Consider the following 19,634-nt stretch of genomic DNA (forward strand, 5'->3'; position numbering starts at 1 on the left):
CTAAATTCCGAACCGGTGGTAGCTTCACCTAATATAGTTTGTAAAATGACGATTCAAAATTGCTTGTAAAACTTGAATCAAGTATATTTTGATTTTATTTGATTTGATCGACGTGAATTATGAATTTTGGTTCACCTTTGGACCTTTTCAGAGACCTTAAATGCTAATGAAAAAGATTACATATAAGATTTTTGACAGTCGTTATTTGAGTGAAATATTAAAAAAATATATAATTGTTTTAAGTTACAGTTAAGTTTATACTCATTTTTTTCCAGACCATTATTAGAATGGGTACAGAAAACGATACAGCTGTTCGCATTTGAACTGAACACATCTTACCCGTTACCTAAGTTTGGTAAGTTTCACTTAATAAAAATATTATTCTTTTAAATAGATTAATATTAGTAAGCAGACAGACAAACAGATAGATAAGTGCTCATCAACGTCCATAGACATTGTTCTTTACATTAGTAATGCCTCTCCAACCTTTGGAGCTGAGATGCTATGTCTCTTGTGCCTGTAGTTAAGCTGGCTCAATCACCCTTCAAACCAGAACACAGCACTATTGCTGGACGGTAGATTATATGGTGAGTGAGTCGTACTAATCCAGATGAACTTGCACAAACCCCTACTAACAACTATAATCACCAATTTATTGTCAAACTTACCTTAGATTTTTATTAATATAGAATCTGTTATGGCGAATTGACGTACTTATGTTTAAAACCAACTCAATCATTATTTTTTTTTTTTTATCTTTCAATAACCTGATGACCTCCGTGGTCGAGTAGTGTGCACACCGGTTTTCAAGGGTACGCCACTCCGAGGTCCCGGGTTCGATTCCCGGCCAAGTCGATGTAGAAAAAGTTCATTATGTTGTCTTGGGTCTGGGTGTTTGTGGTGCCGTCGTTACTTCTGAATTTCCATACTACAAGTGCTTTATCTACTTACATTGGGTTCAGAGTAATGTATGTGATGTTGTCCAATATCTGTATTTAATAACATTCCATCATCAGACATCGTCGTCGTTGATGGAGGTAACCAGTACTCCGAGGGATGGGGCCTCATCACTCTGTCACCGTCACTACTGACAGACACTAAAGCGATCGCAAGATTATTAGCTCAGCAGGTAAGCTTTTGTAAAGAAATATTGTTATACTTCAACTAGACTGTCTTTGCGTGAAATTCTAAAGTTCAATAGCATTTAAAAAAATTATGCGTTAATTTTTCTTCTGTATCTCGTTATATAAAACCTCATTAGTAAGTTCCTTTAACATGAAAATAGTAAATATTGTTGCAGTGGTTTGGAGGTCTCGTCTCTCCACGGTGGTGGAGCTCGCAGTGGCTTCTTGAAGCTTTGACGTCGGTTTTGGGTGAAAAGGCGCCAGCGTTGGGCGGAGCGCCCGCTGAACGACAACAAGACGCATTGTTATTGGATCACGTATTACCTGCGCTGAGGTAAGTTTGATTTCATCTTAACCGATGATTTCGGGTTCAAACCTAGGCAGGCACCGCTGAATTTTCATATGCTTAATTTGTGTATAACTCATCTCGTGCTCAGCGGTGAAGGAAAACATCGTCAGGAAACCTGCACGTGTCTAATTTCAACGAAATTTTCCCTTCAAATCGGAACGCAAGAATACTAAGTAATACTGTTTAGTAGTATCAGAATTTGAATTAAAGGTAGTTTCTAATTTAGGTTGGACTCAAGCTACTCGGTCCGAGCGGTCGCGTCTCCGAGATTGGACAAGGCCGATATCGAATCAGCCAGCGACGACTTGTCACTACATAAAGTGAGTGACGTGACTTTAATACAACTTGTTTGTGTTTGGGGGGGAGGGGTTGTTTAATGTTAGTAGATTTTAGGTTTTCATTTAAGCTTGAAAGCGTATTACACAGAGTTACTTTCGCCTTTTGAGCCGATATGTCCCAGTAGTTAGAACAGTGATTGCGGGTCCAAGCCCAGGCAAGCACCGCTGAATTATCATGTGCTTAACTGGTGTTTATAATTCATCTCGTGCTCGGTGGTGAAGGATAACATCGTGAGGAAACCTGCATGTGATTAATTTCAACGAAATTCTGCCACGTGTTCACCCGCATTGGAACAGCGTGGTGGAATAATCCCAGCTGTGGGAAATTTAGATGTCTTTTGCTTGATTTGTGTTTGTAAATAATATTGTTCTTGAAAAACATCGTGAGAAAACTTGGAACTGTTTCGATAAAATCTGCCATTTGTGAAGCATTGCAGCTTCTGATCTCCAAACATTTCCGTGAGGGTTGTGGCTTCCTTACAAAACAATATAATTGTATAATATGTCCTTAATAGTTGTATCTAACAGCTTCAGTTGTGTTTTGGTCGATCAGGGTGCAGCCATTGTGAGTATGGCGATAGAGGCCGCTGGACAAGAAGCCGGTCGCGCTGCACTCGCGCGACTGTTGCGTGACCATCGCTCGGCCAGTGCTGACGCTAGGTAAGTTAAAATTATTGAACTAAAGCCGTTATAAATACTGTGTTTTATTGGAACGAAGTTCTTCAACTGGCACTGGCAGTTAGGTCACGTAAGGTAAAGCGTTATGTCCAGAATTATCTTCCCTTTCTCTCGGTCTATTTCAATTTATATAAAATTATTTAAACTTATTTTTTGTTATTGTTTCAATTCATGCGGGATTTTTGATAACAATTTAACATTTTGTCATTTAAGTATTCTCTGACGTTGTTGATTTAGTTGGTTCTCTGTTATTAAATACCTAATATATAGCAAAAGGAACTTCGTTCCAAATGGTTGTCTGAAATGACACCTCTTTTGTATATTTGAGCATTTTTAATACTTAATTTTTTAAATGTATTACGCTCCAAGGTATTGATACATTCGGCGGTAAACCTGTATAAATTTTAAATTTATTCCAGAGATCTATGGCGTGCCCTCCAACATGACAGCACAGATGATGCCCCCGCCCACGCTTGGGACGGCTGGTGCGAGAGACCTGGATACCCTTTGCTTTGTGCCCGAGTATCTGGCACTGATGTTGTCGTGAAGCAGGAGAGGTGAGCGAATCCCGATCATGTATTTTTTTGTGTTTATTTATGATATACGTAGGCTGACGTGCTAATGGGCCTCCTGATTTTAAGTGATCAGCTCCGCCCATAGACATTGGCGCTGTGAACAATATTAACCAATCTTTATAACGTCAATGCTTCACTAATTTTCAGTACTAAGACGTTATGTCCCTTGTACACTGGCTCGCTCACCCTTCAAACCGGAACGCAACAAATCCGTAAAGTGTGTGATGAGTGGTTAGCATCGACCCAGACGGACTTGCACAAAGCTAAACTAAACACAAATTGTAATTCGTGCTTCAGGTTATGAGTGAGGGAATAGAGCGTGCACCTATTCGCGCACACACACACAATTGTGCCATGTAATGTCCTGCGTAGTTGGCTGGTCTTCTTTAAAATATGCGACATAATAAAATTTAAACATGTTACACGAATCCTCGTAACTGTTTCAACTAAAATTCAATCATTTTCAACTTTCAGATTTGTCATGTCTGCGGATCCACCGGACCCTGAACCGCCGATGCTGAACTACCTCCTAACCTTAGACCTTCGAGCAGAGCTGGATGAAATATTCTACGAGCCAGGTGAGTTTTGGATCTCAACTCATATGTTATATTTTTTATTGCGAACGATTATTTCGCTTTTAGATTTTCGTTTTTGATTATCGGAATATAAAATACTAGTTATCGCCCGCGGTTTTGCTCGAGTTTTAGACGTCGGTCGTTAGACATTGGGCATAAAAAGTTTCGCCTTTATTCTTCCTTGGAGTTCAAGCTTGTCTTAAACCATAACATAAACATAATCAGCCTGTAAATTTCCCACTGCTGGGCTAAGGCCTCCTCTCCCATTGAGGAGAAGGTATGGAGCATATTCCACCACGCTGCTCCAATGCGGGTTGGTGGAATACACATGTGGCAGAATTTCGTTGAAATTAGACACATGCAGGTTTCTTCACGATGTTTTCCTTCACCGCCGAGCACGAGATGAATTATAAACAAATTAAGCACATGTAAATTCAGTGGTGCCTGCCTGGGTTTGAATCCGAAATCATCGGTTAAGATGCACGCGTTCTAACCACTGGGCCATCTCGGCTCGTTGTCTTAAACTAAGTTTTATCAAATTCGGCTAAATGCTTTGCCCTTGAAACAACTACAGACAGAGTTACTTAGGCATCTATAATATTAGTATCGATGATTTAGACAAACATAGAAATAAGGGGGTATGGCTCTTGTGCCTATAGTTACACCCTTCCAACTCAAACACAACAATACCTGACCTACACACTCGCCTGACACAAACACACATGCATTTTGTAATCATTATTAATTTCAGTAATCTTCATTTTATTTTATTTTTTCTCTTTAACTTTATTTATATTAATTAAAAGTTTGTTTATTCTTTAGTTTGCTTATATAACACATGATTTTATGGAAGAGTGGGTTTCTCTGACACGAGTATGTATCATACTCACTAGAGAGACCCAACCTTAAATATGCTCAAGTAATAATAAGTATTGCTGTGAGGCGGTAGAATGACGTACTAAGACGGGCTTACATTAATCCCCTACCTAAACCAAGTAAAACCATTTAAGAAAAATATTCTTAATATTCATAGAAAACTTCACCGAAATCGTTGAGGAAGATATCAATGCCACAACGACGACAGCCGCCCCAAGAACCACAACCAAGCGGACAACAGTCAAAACGACAAAAGCACCACCAGCACCGAAATGGGTCATACCAGTTACCTTCTCAGTCGGACCACTTAACAATGGCGATGACGAAGAATTAGAGAACCTCACAAAATTATGGAGGAACGTCACGGAAAACATACAAAATGGCACTTGGTAAGTTTAACTTAAACTTACCTTTGGTAACGATTCATTTTTGTAGGTAAATATTTGTTTGAAGATCATTTTGTTACATTTAACGAGTCCATTTCTAAACGTAATAATTGTAATATTAGTAACTAGTTGCCAGCCGCGACTTCGTCCGCATTTTACGGATTTGTTGTCACGTGTTAGGTAAGTAAGTATTTCTCATTTCTTGGAGTTTAAACTTCATATCAAATTTCATCAAATTCGGTCCAGTGGCCGTGAAAAAGCAACAGACAGACAGAGTTAATTTCGCATACATAATATTAGCATAGACGATACAAAAACAAGCATTGTAAATTATTATAGAAGTAATCTTTAATAATTTAAAAGATATCTTTTCATTTTGTTTAACTGTAAGCGTTTAGGTTTTGAATCAAGATACACAATTCCGATCTTCCGAAAAATGAACCAGGTCCATCTGTGTTCAGGAAACAATGAATCTTTGCACGTTTGCTCCCAATTTGCAAGCGTTTTGATCGCAAATGTTTTGGTTTCTTACATCTTTATATAGTTTGTAAACGTTCTTCGCAGGTATGACATAGTGAATGACACGAAACACACGTCGAGGTGGTCAGAAAATGTCACGTACCTCATCTGGATGAATGACACGGAAAGTAAGTCGAACACATTCAAATCAAATCAATTTTATTCAAGTAAACTCCACAATGAAGCGTTTTTGAATCATTTAAAAACTACCACCGTTTAGGACAGCATCCTCCAGCGAGAAGAAACGGCAAGAAACTCGCATAGTTGCTCTTTTCAAATAAACAGATTTGCAATAATTACTGTCCTGTGATGGAACCCGAGCCTAAATCGAGGCGGTTTTTTTTTCTAAATCTTTCTAATTGTCTTAATTAACGTATTTATTTTTCAATTGAGTAAAGTCAAATTATAATATATTTATTCAAAACTGATTTCAATGACAGAAGAAATATTTCAATAACTTGGCCAGGTCTTGATGATCTGTGGTGTTCATTTTGAATGCGTTATTTTATTGAAGTTATAACTTGTTATGGGAAACCGCTTCGTTACGTAACGCGTTACGGTGCCAGTCTGTCTGGCTTCCCTTTCTCTAACATATACGACTGCGGTAGGCAGGCCTCCTCTCTCACTCTAACCTATAGCGCTAGTCGTATTTCGAACATTTTAAATTATCACGTCTGTCGAGCGTACTGAGTCACTCACTTGTTTGGTTTATTTCTAAATAAAAGCATATATATATATATGGGTCTCAGTTCATAGTAACTTCACTGGAATACCCACTGAAAAACCAGCAGTACCACTCCATCTCTTAGGGGGGGGGGGGGTCGTAATAGGATTTCTTGCGCATGTATAAGAACGCCCCGACAGATGGCTCGCCTATGACAACCGTCAGGGTCTCACTGTTGAGTTGATGCACAAGCAATCCCGTAGCGATCTTCAAATGGATGGTGAGAGCACCGCTGGTTTTTAGTGGTTATACACTTGGTTGCTGGTGAGTCCCACATAACCCTTCGTTTCATGAAAGAGAGGGAAAGGTTGCTTTGAGAGCATAACGCATTTCCTTACGTGACGATTTCTGCCCGTTCACTCTACTGTAAGCCGCGTTACAGAACTTCGTGCCAAATTATATAATGCATACTAGCTGTGCCCGCGACTTCGTGCGCGTTTGTATTTAACAAAAAAAGTTATTGTTGTTGCTTAAGTTACTCCTTATTACATCAGCTATCTGCCGGTGAAAGTCCCGTCAGAATCGGTCCAGCCGTTCCAGAGATTAGCCGATACAAGACAGACAGACAAAAATTTGAAAAAGTCTTATTTCGGTATATGTACCGTGTATACATTTGCATTTGCATTAAAAATGGGTTATTTTAATATTACAAACGGACACAGCAATTTTATTATATGTATAGATAATACGTACAGATTATATGATATATTTTATAATTTCCTAGTGGTGATACCAGAGCTGGGCAAACACAAATGGGTACGATACAATGTTGGCGCTCGGGGTCTCTATCGCGTCGCGCCACAGGACCGGACCGCCGGAGAGGTCAGTGATAGCAGCATATTCATTATAGTGTAACTAGCGACCCGCCCCGGCTTCGCTCGGGTGCAATGCTGATACTAAATATACTACAGAATGTCTTACAACGTTCACAGTCATCAGTCGTTAGACAATACAGACCGCTATGTCTCTGCGTTTTAAATCTGTAATATCTTCGAAAATATTCATTTAAATTACATGCTGTAATTGTGTACTGTACTTAAGAGATACACATAAACGACCGCGGATTTTTTTAAGACCTTTTTAAGGTGTATATTATTTTGATCTATCTCGTAGGGCTCAGCCAGTGTTTGCAATGTAAGCGCAAAAATGTGTTTATTTACGACATCACTTCAGATACTTCTAAAATTACCAGTGTTTCTCTACTATATTGTGCTTGTATTATACATATAAACCTTCCTCCTGAATCACTCTATCTAATAAAAGAAACCGCATCAAAATCTGTTGTAGAATTTTAAAGATGTAAGCACACACAGGGACAGGCAGCGGTAAGCGACTTTGTTTCATACGATGCTTATTTCCGAACCGGTGGTAGATTTCTTTGTATAGCTACGAGTAGATAGATTGTCGCAGTACAAGAGAACTAAAACAAACGAGCGGACTGTGTTTCCGTTATTGTTATGACTTAGTAGAATTGTCCCTCTGTTGGTTGGATCTAGCCTGTAAACTCCTGCTTAAAGAGAAACCCAATAATTCTCACTGGCACGACTCGGGCACTGGTCGTAGAACCTCGAGATCTTTCAAGCGGTCTGTTCGTCTTTATATTATAGTGAGGGAACATCGACTGTGCGCACGCTCACAAATTGGAGTACTATATAAAATCTCCCGCGTAGAATGCTAGTCTAACAACGTGTTAAGCTAGGCGTCATCTCCATGTCCTCATGTGCGTCCGCCCGCAGTCCCCGGAGGCGGCGGCGCGGCGCGCGGCGGAGCTGTACGCGAGCGGCGCGGCGGCCGAGCGCGCGCTGCAGCTGGACGACGCCTTCGTGCTCAGCCGCGCCGGCCGCCTGCCCGCCAGCGGCGCCGTCGCCGCAGCCGGTGAGTGGAACGCCTCATCATTTGAAATGTCAATTTATTAACATAAATACATATATCATTTCCTTTAACATTCATATACATTGAATATTAATATTGAATTTATTTTATGTTTACATACTTAAACTAGAATTGGAATCTCGTTTGAGTTTCTCTCGTCGGTTCTTCTCGGGTCTACAGTGCGATTCTGTATGAAATCACTTCGTATCTCACTCGTGTAATGTTGACAACCGACTTACAGTGATACGCCATTTTGATACATGTAATATTATAGTCAACATCACATATAACATTCTGACTTTTCGCACACGTTTTCAGCGGTGAGATCCGAGTTTCTTGTTACAGAATAGCCCTACTTTTCCTTCGACGATACTTTTATTTCCGGATCCGTAGGTAGATTTCCGACAATCAATAAAACAAGTATGACTCTTCTATATTGAACAAAGATTTCGACTTTTTTTTGCGTATATATTTATATATTGTATTGCTAGTTACCTTGTCAGATTACAGCGTTACCGTAACGTTAGTTAAAATAATTACAATTTGTGAAATTTCTCTTGTAAAAGCTAACCATGATTTTCAGTTTATAGTATAACAAATACCAACATATTCGGTTTTTTTTTTAATATAAATAAACAAAACCTTACAGAGTATTTAGGTAACATACCTATATACATATTTTGATACTTACAAGCAAAATATAGTTCAGTGGACAGCGACAAACGTTCTGCGGAGCAGTTGCCGACTATCGAATTTGTCGTATCATATAGTACTGCCTAAGACCCTGTTCGGATTTTTTACAAAAGAGTACCTTGTAATTCGACAAATTTAATATCCAATGATAAGGTTCTATATGTTATACTCTGAAGTACCAATTTTACTCCGCTATCACACGTAGTCAAATTCAAACCGAGCAATCAGAATCAAAACAAAAATACGTCGAGCGCAACAGTGGTGGCGCGTACAGGTTGCAACCTGCTCGATCATGCATTACCTACATTAGCGAAGATATTCAAAGAAATATTAAACTTACCGGTGGTAGCTTTACTTTAAATAGTTCGTTAAATGACGATTCAAAAGTGCTTGTAAAAACCTACTTGAATAATGTACATTTTGATTGATTGATTCAATAATAATAGACATGGCGGATTACAGGGGGTGAGGGATTAGTCAGGGGCCGGATCACCGGGAGTCCACTGTATATGAGTTGATTTCAATGGAAGGAATAAAAATAAATAAACAATATTGACCTTGAATTGAAATGCCATCATTGGTCGAAATCTACTTGACGTTTTGGGTTTCGACGATTTTGTTATTGAGACGTTTCGACTGCCACGCAACAAGGCTTAGTGTTGTTGTGTTTCGGTTTGAAAGGTTTATACAGCAGCGTTGCAGAACTATCGATATTTTGACTATCGATAGTTGACCTCGAAAACTATACAGGATATCGATAGTACTATCGATAGTATCGATACCTCTCCGTTAGCAATACTATTGATTACGGCAAACTATCGATATTATCGGCAGCTCTCTGTAGCTCTCGGCTGAATTGGTAGCAGTGATACTATTTATTTATTTAATATGGAACTCCAACACAGGTACACATGTAATACAAAAAATACAAGTTTAGACAATAAAATATTAAATGTACCTCCAATTATAGGAGAACACAACATGCACTTATAAAGTATTGAACTCTAAAACAAAAGTTAAGAAATAAAAATAAAAGAAAAAAAAAAAACTAAAACTAATAATTAGAAAACAATGATACTGTCATAACAAAAGATACTATCGATAGTTTAGGTTAAAAGTAATAGTTTCGTTACAATAAATATTATAAATATAAATATTGGACAACATCACATACATTACTCTGATCCCAATTTAAGTAGCTAAAGCACTCGTGTTATGGAAAATCAGAAGTAACGACGGCACCACAAACACCCAGACCCGAGACAACATAGAAATTTAATGAACTTTTTCTACATCGACTCGGCCGGGAATCGAACCCGGGACCTCGGAGTGGCGTACCCATGAAAACCGGTGTACACACTACTCGACCACGGAGGTCGTCAAAACAATAATATCGATACTATCGCTAACACCTTAACCATCTATCGATAGTGGACTATCGATATGCAACACTATTAGACAGTGTAATTCCAGACGTAAGGGTGATAACATCTCCGTTTTACGGGTCAGTTGCGTATTGGCGATGTAATTAATGTTGACTCATCAAGTGGTCTAAGAGCCAGTGCAGCCTATGCCATAAAAAAATAAGTTTACTTCATCTAGTATTTAATTATTAATAAAGATATATTAATCAAGTGTAATTTCCGTAGTTCGGGATGGCAAAATAAAATTATGTTTTACAATGATGCTCCAATGTCTCTATATTTCTTTACAATCCCTCACAATATTCCAATTGTTTTCCTTATGACAGCTCAATCATTTTTTAAATAAGAAATAGTGTTACATGCCAGTATTAAATGTTATTCCATATAAAATAATACTAACTAAAGTTGTACAAATTATTGATCAATTAATTACAATAATAATTGTATATATTTATAATGTATGATATTATTAATGATATAATTAATTATGATATCCTATGACGTAGCACCGTATGGAGGCTAGGGCTAGTCTCTAACACGAGTTTGATTTGTGTTACATGCAAGTGCAAGTAGAATAATGATTATGATATTTATAAGCGTTTATTGTTATAAAATTTTATGTTTCCAGCTCATCTGGCGACGGAACGACATTGGGCGGTATGGCGTGTGGTGGTCGGGCATTTGTCCTGGTGGCGAGAACTACTCCAAGTGGCGGCATCAGGGCCACACCTTCAAAATTTGCTCAGTACCCTTCCGCCGCGCTTACCGTTATACAGTTACCAGGAATTACAAGATCCAGGGATAAGTGAGGATCAGCTGTAAGTTTCACTTAATACGTATTAAATACGCTCATTAGCAGCCTGTAAATTTCCCACTGCTGGGCTAAAGGCCTCCTCTCCCTTTGAGGAGAAGGTTTGGAGCATATTCCACCACGCTGCTCCAATGCGGGTTGGCGGAATACACATGTGGCAGAATTTCGTTGAAATTAGACACATGCAGGTTTCCTCACGATGTTTTTCCTTCACCGCCGAGCACGAGATGAATTATAAACACAAATTAAGCACATGAAAATTCAGTGGTTCCTGCCTGGGTTTGAACCCGAAATCATCGGTTAAGATGCACGCGTTCTAACCACTGGGCCATCTCGGCTCAATACGCTCACTATATACAAATACAGGGCCTAATTTTTATTAACAAACTGGCAGTCCATCGTAATCAAATGGAAACGTAATTGCCACTGTTTACCTATTCGACGAACGCAATGATCCAGTCGCGGTTCGTTCGAAGTTGTTTCGGAATAAAATCGGATTAGTAGTTGAATTGGACCCTAGTTGAATTAATAATGTGGTCATATTTTTCTGAATCACGCGAACGTTTGGTTCGCCGCAACCTATATATATATATGGTCTCGACCAGGGCCGGACCGTAAGTTTAGGGGGCCCTGGGCTAACTCTACTTAGGGGTCCACCTAAGAAATATCTGAACGTAGACTTGAATTAAATTAATTGAATGGGTTTGATTAATTGCAGGACTCGCAGGGCTGCAAACCATACGATCTATTTAATTTAATAAAGTTATGGATTCTTTCGCATTATCGTCTATTTTTGACTTTGACTTGACTTAGCTGGGGCCCTCTTGAATCCACGGGGCCCTGGGCTGATGCCCAAAATGCCATATGATAGATCCGGCCCTGGTCTCGACACTGAAAATATAGACAAAAGACGTCACGTAAACGGTCATGATATTAAATCGTAGAGTTATGGGCTGATGCGCTCACCATCCAACCGACTACGTCCTGAGCCGAGGTGCTCTCTCATTGGAGACACCATAAGGATGGACGTCACTTGGAGCTGGAAAAGCTTGAGTATTTAAACTCGCCTCCTCCTCCGGTCCAATTTAGAGACCCCAGTACATTAATAATGTGTCATCGATTCATGCTCAAAATTCTGTAGGGTCGACTAGTTTCTGCCTATGGCGGGCCTCGCTCGTAATGGGGGGCAGGTTTTAGTAGTCTATGACGCCAAACGGGCTTTCACAAAGCCGTACCACAAGATAAAAGTTAATTCCAAATGTTCAGATGGTTGAGTGGAGCCTTGCTGACCGCTGGTGTCGAGTGGGGCAACGAAAACGTTACAGAACAAGCGCTGGAACTGTTCGACGCTTGGATGAATAACAACGAGACTATACCGGAAATATATCAGGAGGTGAGTTATTTTTTTAATTTTTTAGTTAGGTTGACGATCAAATTCATTCGGTTGTAGTGTTAGCTATCAGCTAAGTGGATCGAGTTTCTGCGTTGGAATAGTCTAAATGAATGCGGTAGGCTAAACATAACTTCGCAATTTGGATGAGAAATATCTTGCAGTGGACTTCCATGGGCTGAATGATGTTTGTGGTAATTTGATAATTTTCACCTAGGGATTTAAGGTGTTAAGTCGCCTGTGCTTGTAGCCTGGCTTACTCACAATTCAAATTGGAACAACGTTTTCTCAGTAAAATAACTGGTGAATGGTTGGTATCTGTAAATTTCTGAATCACGCTAACGTTTGGATCGCCGCAATATATATAGGGTCTCGACACTTTAAACAAAGAGTCAAGACGTCAGGCGAACGATCGTGAAGCTACGACCTAAAGCGCTTCCCATCTAACGGACTACGTCCTGAGCCGAGGTGCAATCTCATAGGAGACATTCTCAAGATGGACGTTACTTGAAGTCTAAAAAGACTGAAAATAATTATTAAGGCGGACTCTAGTACTTGCCCCACGGTGACGCTGTAAGCTAGTGAAGCCATCACACAAACATACACAAGTATTTAGACACTCCCGCCTCTCGCCCGGTCCATTGTAGAGGTCCACATGATCAGAGCAACACGCAGATCGAATACAGTAACACAGATCTCTCAGTTACCCGTAGTAAGCGGCGACTGTGTCCGCAGGGCGCGTTCACGGCGGGCGTGCGGCGGCGCGGCGCGGCGGCGTGGCGGCGCGTGTGGCGCGCGCTGCTGGCGTCGCACGCGGCGCCGCGCCCCACGCACTCGCACGCCGCGCTGCTGGCCGCGCTCGCCGCGCCGCGCGACGACTGGCTGCTGTACCGGTGAGCACACGCTACACGCTATACGCACTCGCGCCCATTCGCTCATTGAGTGAACTAGAACTCTGCCCACATTGGAACGAACTTCTTTCAAACTAGCAGATATTGTTACGTAAGGAAAAATCGTATCGTTATACCTCCAGGCGACCTCTAACTCTCTGCTTCTTCCGACCTTTATACGGCTAAATATTATATTATTTAGACTTAATGTTTGTTATTGCTTTTTAATAACATAATCAAAATATTATTTTTTGTCATTTTCAAGAGTTTTCATTTTATTTTATTGTGTCTGTTATTAAATACAAAAAGTACTTCGTTCCAACTGGGTGTCGCACGACATACCTCTTTTTTTCGTAGCAAATAGAGATTTATGTGACGCTCAGATTTAATATAGCTTTTCGGTGAAAACATTTTTAGAATAGGAGCATAAGTTTCGGAGATTACTCCCTACACACAAATATATCAGAAAAAAAATGTATTTTTAATAAATACTCATATTTTTGATGTTAAGAAAAGCATTTGTGATGACGCGAAGAATTCATTTTCTTCTTAATTTTGCCGCCCTGTCCTATAGAGTAAATTCCACTCATTGAGCGAATTCAAGTCAATAATTGATTGTTATTTGAAAAAAAATACTTGTACATGCAAACAAAGATACTATAGTCTCATTCTCAAATGGCATAAGCGCCATTTTGTTTGTCAAATGTTTCTTGAATATATCAAATTACTCTAAATTATAATAAATCCAATTAAATTCCTTTGTTCAATATGGAAGCATTATACTTACTTATTGATAGTCAAATTAAAGACTACCACCGGTGGGGAAAGAAAATACCCTGACTGAATTTGGCAACGGAGGCATTTTGAACGCTTCCTGAGCTCCTGTTTCAGAACCGTAACCCTACAAAAGTGTTACCGACTCTAGGCAGTCGAGTAACAGGAGTAACAAGTTTATGTTTATTTCTTGTACCGATGCCATGAGAATCATTCTCGGAAAATCATTAATACTATTGTGTTGCCCGCGAAACTTCGCGTTTATTGTTTAGATTTTTTGAGTATTTCTTTTTTTTTTTTATTATCTCGTATAGTTTATTCAGCCAAAACTAATGTGTTCTGAAGAATCAATGAGATCAAGTAAATTTTTAACTAACTATATTATTCATGTACACAATTTTTTATTTAATTATTTATCGTAGTAGAACATTTTATTTCAGTTCGATTACATGAATCACGAATACCAGACGTCAAAACCTGTGACAGGTTTTGATTACAATTCATTGTAAACTGATGAAACCTTTTTTAAATTATCTTATTTCAATGTCAAATACATTAGTTCCCTATAAACGGCCACTTCTTTCCGCTCTCTAAAATTATTTCTTTTTTGTTAAATCGTAACAATTTAATAAATTGCAATCGAGAATCTTCTTTATTTTTCTGCACATCTACGGCTGGAGCTCTTCGAAATGATACCATAAACTATCTTTGATGTGCAGCTATCTTCCCATAAGATTACATTTACATTTTTCCATAAGATTACAGAATATATATTGATTCAGTAATTCGAGTGAGTTTATGTGTCCAGATTCGCGTACACGGTGATGTCCAGCGAGGCGCAGCGCGGCCGGGAGTGGAAGACCTGGGTGACGTCACTGTGCCAGGGAATTTGCAAGTGTGTACAGATAACATCATATAATACTCGGCCTACGGCTACGGTCGTATTTTAGGCGTTGATCGTCGACAGTTAACCATAAAAGGGCCTATGTCCTTCCTATAGTTCAAACCTACTTTATACGAGATTCCATCAAATTCGGTTCAGTGGGGTGGATTTGAAAGAATTGCTTACGCATTTAAAATATTAGTATAGATATTTAAATTATACTTTGCATGTATATATACCCCTCCCCCCCAACGTCCAGTGTAAGTCGTCCAGTCCTCCATCACTAATTAGGAATACGTTATACCGTGTCTAAGCTTGATGGGTAAATGATTTTAATAAACTGTTCAAACATCAAAGTTCAAAAATGACCACTAATGTTAATACTATACGACATTCAAATAGTCTTGATCGTTGATATGTCATTTTAATATCAATTGTCAACACTAGATGGCGCGGCGCTGCTGGTATTTGGAGGATATTGAACATGGTGAAACTACCGCCTTCCGCCTTGCAAGCTGCAGCGCGATGTCTCCATCAACCTGGAGACTATTATAGGGTAAGAACAATCTATAGACAGCCCCCTCTTAATATAGAATCCCCCCCTCATTAAAGATTTTTAAGAGACCTTCTAGGTGCAACTCACCGATGGTCTCAGATATATTTAACTTTATCGTTTCATAAATTCATATTTATTAAAAAAAAATCATTTATATATAAGGCATATTATTCAACACAAGATTATATAGATGATAAAAAAGCGTGGAGCTAATAATTGTTGACTTCCAGGCAGGATATGTAATATATAATTGTATTTAACTGACATAACTTAGTATTTCAAATGTTGCAAACGAGTAACTACTGAGTTTCTGACGGTTCTTCACGGTAGAATCTTTTTTCCGAACCGGTGGTTTACATTTAATTCACCAATGGTTTAATGGAGTAGTTTTGAGACTTATACTGCTTTGACAAGATGTGCCAGACAAATGTATTTTTTATATGTCTTTCAATCTCTCTCTCTCTTTCTCTCTCTCTCTCTTCCTCTCTCTCTCTTCCTCTCTCTCTCTCTCTTCCTCTCTCTCTCTTCCTCTCTCTCTCTCTTCCTCTCTCTCTCTTCCTCTCTCTCTCTTCCTCTCTCTCTCTTCCGCTCTCTCTCTCTCTCTTCCTTTCTCTCTCTCTCTCTTCTTCTCTCTCTCTCTCTCTTCCTCTCTCTCTCTCTCTCTCTCTTCCTTTCTCTCTCTCTCTCTCTTCCTCTCTCTCTCTCTCTCCCGTGCATTTATTATTCCCATCTGATTGTGGGGTCTGCCTTCCTAGTCTTTAGCTTCCACTTCGCTCTATTTGACGTATCGTTTTCGGTAACATTGCAGGAACGAATTTATATCATTTATATTTATAAAAATGACTGGCTACTTCATTCCGTCACGAATATTGCTAATGTATATATATATGTATAATTTATCTGTTAATTTCGTAATAGTTTAAGGAGTTATTCGGAGACGAAAAGGGCGCGGCTATAGCGTTAGGCACGATTGCTCTTAACACTGCGTGGGTGTCTCGCGCTGATGGCGATCTACTCTCGTACTTCAATGCAGTGAACAAACAAACGGATTAAACATCATTATATATATATATTAATAAGTCCTGACGTTTGATAAAAAACATGACATGTGATTCTGTTTTTAAGACGCTTATATTAGCTTCACTTGTAACTATTTATGTAAGAAAATCTTGGTGATCTTAATTCGACCCACTTCCCGGTCTTCGATTAGGATGACATTTTGCACACGCTCTGAGTTCTCATGACAATACACGACTAGCTAAGAAACGTCATTACGAATCCAATATGGCGGCCTCCCTAAGATGGCAGACTGGCTGTTTGATGATATGGACCCCCATGATATGGATATCAAATGAAAGTGTTTGCTTTTGTAATTTTTAGTGTGTGTTAAAAGCGTGTTTTTTAATTTTTTAAACTATTTTTTTCTTTTATTTATTCATTTTTTGGAACGAAGTTCTTGTACGCGGCTCACAGTAGAGTGAACTGGCAAAAACCGTCACGTAAGGAAAAAGCGTTATGCCTCCAGCCTACCATTCCCTCTCTTTCACTCTCTCGCTGTCTCTTTCTAATATATACGATTCTATATATTACGTAATCTTATTTTTGTTATTGTTTTAATTCACGCAGGATTTTTAATAACAATTTTATTTATTGGGATTGAATTATTCTCAAACGTAAATTAACAGATTTATTTAATCGTGTCTGTTATTTAATACATAATAATTATATAGCGAGAGAACCTTCGTTCCAACCGTGTGTCCGACGATCATTTCGCTTATGACGTCAACGTCACCTGTCATAAGATATCTTTAGAAATTATCAGTTCGACTATTGATTTCATTTTATAAACGGTGTTTTGAATTTTTCTTTCGACACAAAGTAAGCATTTGCGACGATCAAACGATCTTTTATCGAATGATACTCGCATAAGATGATTGTGATCTGGGGGCAATTCAACTTACATAAAACGGTTTTCTTTACAGAAGTAAAAGTTGAGGGCAATTCGACTTATTTTTATCGATTACGATCCCGAAATATTCGAAATGCAATCGATGGGCAACGGGATTATTGTGTTAGTAGATATTTCGATTCAAATGCGGTAATGTACATTTGTTATTAAAATTGACGCCCTGAATAGTTTCTAAAACGTATTTTTTATAATATGATCATCTGTCAGATGTTTTTTGTCAAACGTTGGGTCTATTAATTACAAAAGGTACTGTATCCAGTAAAGCGGAGAGAGGAGCCTAATGGACTTAAGTAGACAGAGAAAGAAATATCGTTACCCTTATCTTTGCTTTTGTGGATACCGTTCCGAGATCAATTTGTAGACAATCTTTGTGACGAATTTGTATACACAACTCAATATAATTATCTGTATTTATCACAGATCATGTTTGCAATCGTTTTGACGTTGACAGTCGGCGTCAACTGTCAAATCGGTTTGCGAAATTCATCTCAATGTAATCGAAAGAGTTGCGACGAATATTAGGTAACCCGTCGTTGAAACATTTTTGGAGCTGTATTAAAATATATCGTTAGCCAAGTCAATAGCTTATTTAAAAGACTTAAGGTGAGCTCTTTAAAAGTATTTCAGACTAGAATTTGTAAGGATCCTGTAAATCATTCTAAATATTGACAATGTTGCACTTAAGTACCAAAAACTGTGAAGCTGTTAAACCTACACCCGAATTTGGTCATGTTGGATTATTACAGCGGCTTATAAGAGTTAAGGAATAAATGTCTCTGTGTGTTATCTATAATATATATCTTGCAGTCCATTCCAATCACAAGTAGACAAAAGTGAAATAAACAGACGTCAAATTGACGCGATATCATTGGTCCATTTAAATGATGTTATTTTTTTTTGGTTTGGCTTTTATTTGTGCCAAGAGGGATGATGTTCATTATGGATTGGTGAATAGAAGGCGTTTTGAATGTCGAAAGAGTTGTCATCGGAACGTCATTTTAAACGTCAAACATTAGTGACATTACGAGGTGACAGGATAATTTCGCGCCAAATATTAAAGGCCAGACAATCGATTTATATGTGGATATAATAATCGTCGCAACTCTACTTCTCATAAGTAGTACGCAGTTTTAATTTCATAATTAAACGCTTTCATTATTACAATAAGTAAATATGAATCACTATCAAGTTCGAATTGTCATTTTAATATTTAAATTTGACAGTTCTTTTGACATATCTTCAGTGTTGCCATATGGGTTTTTATTTAAATATAAATTAATTCGATACAAATATGTACTTAAATGATTAGATTTATATATTTAGTTTGTATAGCTGCATTTTCTTTTAAAATATAAGGATGCCTTCAAGTAGTATTAATATATAGCAATGTATTATATGAAAATAACACTTGTTGTAACAACGTATAAACATATATACATCAGTTAATCACGCACTTATATAGATATATTTATTACATTTCATATAAATATTTCCTCTCTTTCGCTTAAATAGTGTATTCATCATGTAGATAGAGACAGCAATACTTCAGTCAGTTCCATGACGTACCAGTGACATTTCAAATGATTAAAGATTTACATTAACATACATTTTAAAAGAACAGTGCTGCCAACAACAAAAAACATAGCATTGTGGCCAACTGTAGTAAATCGTGTCTAATTGTTTCATACACATTTTAAATTACGAACAGCTCATTTTACATTCGTATATTAAACTTAAGGTATTAACGTATTTATGTGTCGATATTACGCATCTCGTATCCCCGCACACCCTTTTCACCCCAAAGTTCCGCTTCGCGCTCAAATCCTATCTGTCAGTGACCACGTTCTTATTTTACAATATATTTATGTAATCAAGTATATGTTACATTTAATAGTGGCTGTTGTAAAATCACTTTCATGTTATGATAACATTTTAAAAATGGAAAGATGGCTCATGCCTCCCTGGTACCCTGATATCCAAAATCAATATACGTACCCAATCATGGACATACGGTGATTAAAGTAAGCGTAGTGTTACCATAAACAATGTAGACATGTGTTTTAACATGTATTTGTAACTAGATTCTTTATGGGAATTTTCTAGAAGCTTAGTTTAATTTAGTTAATAATATGCAATTTAGTTTTTAATGAATTTAGTCAATTTTAGTATGACGTATCATCATTTTTTTATGTAATACCGTCTTCGTTAGTTATAAGTCAAAGGCGAAA

At 38.2% G+C, this 19,634-nt stretch overlaps 1 protein-coding gene across 1 annotated transcript in view; it reads left to right on the forward strand.

The window, feature by feature from the left end:
* Nucleotides 1–16,561, forward strand: part of LOC113393161 (uncharacterized) — a 38,269-nt gene extending 21,708 nt beyond the window's left edge. Inside the window, exons 12-28 of the mRNA XM_064220100.1 lie at nucleotides 276–355; nucleotides 1,017–1,129; nucleotides 1,301–1,458; nucleotides 1,700–1,793; nucleotides 2,365–2,471; nucleotides 2,909–3,046; nucleotides 3,539–3,642; nucleotides 4,673–4,904; nucleotides 5,466–5,548; nucleotides 6,869–6,966; nucleotides 7,881–8,019; nucleotides 10,762–10,951; nucleotides 12,211–12,337; nucleotides 13,070–13,227; nucleotides 14,807–14,893; nucleotides 15,329–15,437; nucleotides 16,356–16,561. Coding sequence (XP_064076170.1) covers nucleotides 276–355; nucleotides 1,017–1,129; nucleotides 1,301–1,458; nucleotides 1,700–1,793; nucleotides 2,365–2,471; nucleotides 2,909–3,046; nucleotides 3,539–3,642; nucleotides 4,673–4,904; nucleotides 5,466–5,548; nucleotides 6,869–6,966; nucleotides 7,881–8,019; nucleotides 10,762–10,951; nucleotides 12,211–12,337; nucleotides 13,070–13,227; nucleotides 14,807–14,893; nucleotides 15,329–15,437; nucleotides 16,356–16,490 — 2,152 coding nt within the window. The 3' untranslated portion in view covers nucleotides 16,491–16,561. The remainder of the gene's footprint in view (nucleotides 1–275; nucleotides 356–1,016; nucleotides 1,130–1,300; nucleotides 1,459–1,699; nucleotides 1,794–2,364; nucleotides 2,472–2,908; nucleotides 3,047–3,538; nucleotides 3,643–4,672; nucleotides 4,905–5,465; nucleotides 5,549–6,868; nucleotides 6,967–7,880; nucleotides 8,020–10,761; nucleotides 10,952–12,210; nucleotides 12,338–13,069; nucleotides 13,228–14,806; nucleotides 14,894–15,328; nucleotides 15,438–16,355) is intronic.
* Nucleotides 16,562–19,634: the final 3,073 nt, after the last annotated feature.

The sequence above is a fragment of the Vanessa tameamea genome, chromosome 31 (assembly GCF_037043105.1).
Source record: "Vanessa tameamea isolate UH-Manoa-2023 chromosome 31, ilVanTame1 primary haplotype, whole genome shotgun sequence".
Classification (NCBI taxonomy): domain Eukaryota; kingdom Metazoa; phylum Arthropoda; class Insecta; order Lepidoptera; family Nymphalidae; genus Vanessa; species Vanessa tameamea.